The 4,229-nt window shown below is 38.5% G+C and overlaps 1 protein-coding gene across 1 annotated transcript in view; it reads left to right on the forward strand.

Moving 5' to 3' along the window:
• The first annotated feature begins 437 nt into the window (after positions 1 to 437).
• Positions 438 to 4,229, forward strand: part of LOC106872561 (uncharacterized) — a 10,077-nt gene continuing 6,285 nt past the window's right edge. Inside the window, exon 1 of the mRNA XM_014919587.1 lies at positions 438 to 1,388. Coding sequence (XP_014775073.1) covers positions 438 to 1,388 — 951 coding nt within the window. The remainder of the gene's footprint in view (positions 1,389 to 4,229) is intronic.

Genomic DNA, 4,229 nt, shown 5'->3' on the forward strand with positions numbered 1-4,229 from the left:
AGCGGAAACGAAATGAAATAAACAAAATAAAACAATAGACGTTTCACCACCAACACCAGTACCCCAGCACCGCCGGCATCACCAGTATCACCACCACAACTACTACCAGAACCACTACTGCTGCTACTACTACTACTACTACTACTACTACTACAAAGAAAACACTTCCAGCAATTCAGTAGTTATATGAGAGATATATGAGAACCGTGTCCACCACGAGAAAACCAGACAAATTGGAGCATCTTACATAGATATCGACATACTCATATAGTTACTCATATATACAGTCATACTTACATAAACGCACGTACACACACACATACACAGGCACACATTACATCTATATTATAACTTATATAAAATATATAATATATATTGCATAACTTCGTCCGCTGTTCACTAGGAAGCTTGTGTTTACGGAGAACACCAAGAAAAATATGGCTTCATCTTTAAAACGACCTCGGACTTTGTTCATAGTCTTGTTAATGGCTATAAGTATTCAGTTAATAAAATCAGAACAATTCACCAATCTAAAGCAACGGGATCTGAATGATAAGTTAAAGTCTTTGCTTAATTTATTCGGTGATGACTTCGATGACGACGACAATGGCTACGCTCGCGATGACAACGATAATGAAAACCCCTATGAATACAGCTCTACGGACGGTGATGACGTGTCCAGGTCAGAGACGGTACCGCCTTCGTCAACGCATGACATTTATGATGACGAAGTTGACACGAGCGACAGCGATGATTATGGATATGGCAAAGACAACGACAAAGATTCCTATGAATATGGCTCTACGGACGATGAAGATGTGTCCAGGTCAGAGACGGTACCGCCTTCGTCAAGGTATGACATTTATGATGACGAAGTTGACACGAGCGACAGCGATGATGATGGATATGGCGAAGACAACGACAAAGATTCCTATGAATATGGCTCTACGGACGATGAAGATGTGTCCAGGTCAGAGACGGTACCGCCTTCGTCAACGTATGACGTTTATGATGACGAAGTTGACACGAGCGACAATGAAGATTCCTATGAATACGACAACGACAATGGTTACGACAACGACAATGGTTACGACAACGACAATGGTTACGACAACGACAATGGTTACGACAACGACAATGAAGATTCCTATGAGTACGGCTCTACGGACGATGAAGATGCGTCCAGGTCAGAGACGGTACCGCCAGGGTATGGCATGATCTCCGATAGTACGACTTCACCAACTGACAGGACGTTAGAAAGAAAGTATTTCGCAAACAATAATATGCAAGAAGGAAATGAAGGGGGAAAAGAAAGAGAAGGACAAGTGCCAGAACAACTTCAACAAGACTGGCAAGAACAACAGCAAAAGCAAGGGGAATATCAAAGAGTAGGATTAGAAAAGCAAGAACCAGCACAACAGGAACAGCAGCAGCAGTGGCAGCAGCAGCAGCAATATCAAACAGGAGAACAACAACAGCAACAACAAACGTCTTTGAATTCATCTGCTATTGCTAATTATAATGATACGTACCCGGGTTCTTCGGCTTTTATAAACAGCCAAAACCAAGGATTATCAAATATCTCTGTTTCAGCACCGTCGAACAAGAGCAGCGACGGGAGGGATAGTAACGAACAATCAAATTCTCTATGTTCAACTGAACCAAACCTCTACGATTTATGTAATCTATCGATGTATCCCAAAGGTGTTTCTTATGCAAACCCCTTTACGTTTAGCTTATTGGAAAACACCATTTCCGATAATACGACGAGGCAGTCTCTGAAAAGTTGCCAACCAGGACATTGGTGTCTCGGAACCAATGTCACAGAGAGAAAACTTGAAAACTTTCCGAGGCATTTCTGCTGGTCCTCTCTGCTGACGTGCCTTGGAAACGTAGTGGAGCAGTTAAAAGTTTGTCCTGCATATCAGGTGAGTTCGGTTCTGTTCAGTGGAAATTGCGGCTTTGAATATTGTTTGTTGTTGTTGTTGTTGTTTTAGTTTAGCCTCTGCTCAGCCTTGATTAACCATGATCATCCAGTGGTTTTAGAAGTATCTGGATCTAAATCTGTACTTCCTAACATGCTTTTCCGGAGCCCTTGTGTTCCGCGACAGTTTGCTACGCAGAATCGTGATAAATAGACAAACTATATGCAGCTGGATCTTAGAGATATTTTCGTGTTTACTTCTTATAACCTGTAATTATATTATACCTGCATAGAATATTCGCTAGGGAAATCCTCTCCTCTCTAAGTAGCAAGGAAACATTATGGAGAAAGTTGGTTAAGAGGAAATTTCTAAAACCTCTGTGATACTTGATAACCTTAGCAGTGGTAACCCTTTAAAAGATATTTAATCCCTTATGAATTTTAACTTTGTGAAAAAGCCTACAAATTATTATTAAAATATATAATAATTCTTAAAGATATATGATATTGGTCGAAGTTTGTCTCGTTTGAGAAAAACCAAATCAAATCTTCTTCTGCTGGATTTTTCAGTTTATTTAAGAGCCTTTTAGATCTGATGTAGTGATTTTCTTATGTTTTTTTCTGACAAATTGACCTTTCCTCATATAAGATTTATATCTGATGTCTTCGTAGACAACATTTCTGACTTCCATCTGACACATGGAGATCTTTTGCAATGGACTTCATGCATTATTTGAGATTGTAATCAATGGTCTGTTGAACTTGCTGGATAAATTCAGGTGTTCTGATGATTCCAGAGAGTTTAGAATGTTTTTTATGCTTTGATACTGGTGATATGTTTCTATCTTCAGTCTCTAGCTCCTTACAAACACTGTAGACGAAAAATCTGGCGACTTTTAAAAATCGTGATATTTCTAAATCATTATGCTCAGCCTTTATAACCACAATAACAGCATGCCTCTTCATTTCTTGAGAAAGCTGAGGGTCTGCCATTATTATTTTCTGAAACAAAGATTATACAGAGTTAGCAAAAAATGCTGCAGTGATCCAAAAAATGTATGTCCTCAAATACCTTACGCACCCTGTATATATGCCTGCCTGCTTGTCTGTCTGTCTGTCTGTCTGTCTATCCACCTATCTATCTATTTATCTATCTATACACCATTCTCTCTGTCTCTCTCTCTATCTATCTATCTATCTCGCAACCGGGAGTGCAACATCCTCACACAAGACAGTGCGTTGTGTTCTTGAGCAAAACACTTTATTTCACGTTGCTCGGTGATCGCTTCAACAGCCGACGTGTGGTAGACTTGTGCACCTGTACAGGCAATGTCAACTTGATGGAAGGAGTGAGCTAAGTAACGAACAGCACACATATTTGATTACTGTGCAGCTTGTTCAGCAAGAAATTGCTGAAGCCTCATCTGTCTTCTATGACAGGACACTCTGCGTCAAAAATGTAAATGAGCCAATTGGTTAATATAGGCCAAAAGAATAAGCCAAGAGGACAGTGTAGAAGCATAGCGTCTGTATAATCACTGAAACCAAGAAAGTAAATCAATATAGTACTATGTTTAATGATGACTAATTTCGCCAGTCGGAGATCTGATGATTTAGGAAATGAATAAACGAAGCCGCTTGCGTTAAAGAAAAGCAATCACTTTTTGGGATTTGTTCTTCCCATATTTTGTTACACCAAACATTTACGATTTATACAAGGAAACTCGCACATGGTAGTTCAATTTACTAGAAATAGCAGTCAAATTTCTCTCATTTCACATTCTATCATCTGAAGAAAGGAAAGGATTCACGTTAGATTATGTAATCCGTGATATAACCTCACAAAAAATAAAAGGAAAATGGATGGCCGTGGCCAGAACAGTTTGACTGCATTTGACTAAATTTACTGAGTATTTTAATTCCCCAAAACACCATTTTTTTTTCCTGTGGCATTTTTGAAATTTTATTTTTTAAAATATGAGTAGTCTGTATTGTATCTGATATACCTGTGTTTTGTATATCGTTCAAATTCGTACCACTGGCCACGCTGAGTTATTTCTCTTAGCTCAGTCTTGTCTACCCCACCCCCAGAAAATATACTTAATCAGTTATTAAGAGTAAAACTCGAAGTAGATAAAGCTATAAATAATAGCATATAAATATTGTATTAAAAAATCCAATATTTACATGCTTAACGCGACAGACGTTCTAACATTGAACCAAAGCAATCCTTCGAAATTCTGATTCCATTTTAGATGCCTTGTCCTTACCAGCGACAATATATATATATATATATATATATATA

Source organism: Octopus bimaculoides, chromosome 9 (assembly GCF_001194135.2).
Source record: "Octopus bimaculoides isolate UCB-OBI-ISO-001 chromosome 9, ASM119413v2, whole genome shotgun sequence".
Classification (NCBI taxonomy): Eukaryota; Metazoa; Mollusca; class Cephalopoda; order Octopoda; family Octopodidae; genus Octopus; species Octopus bimaculoides.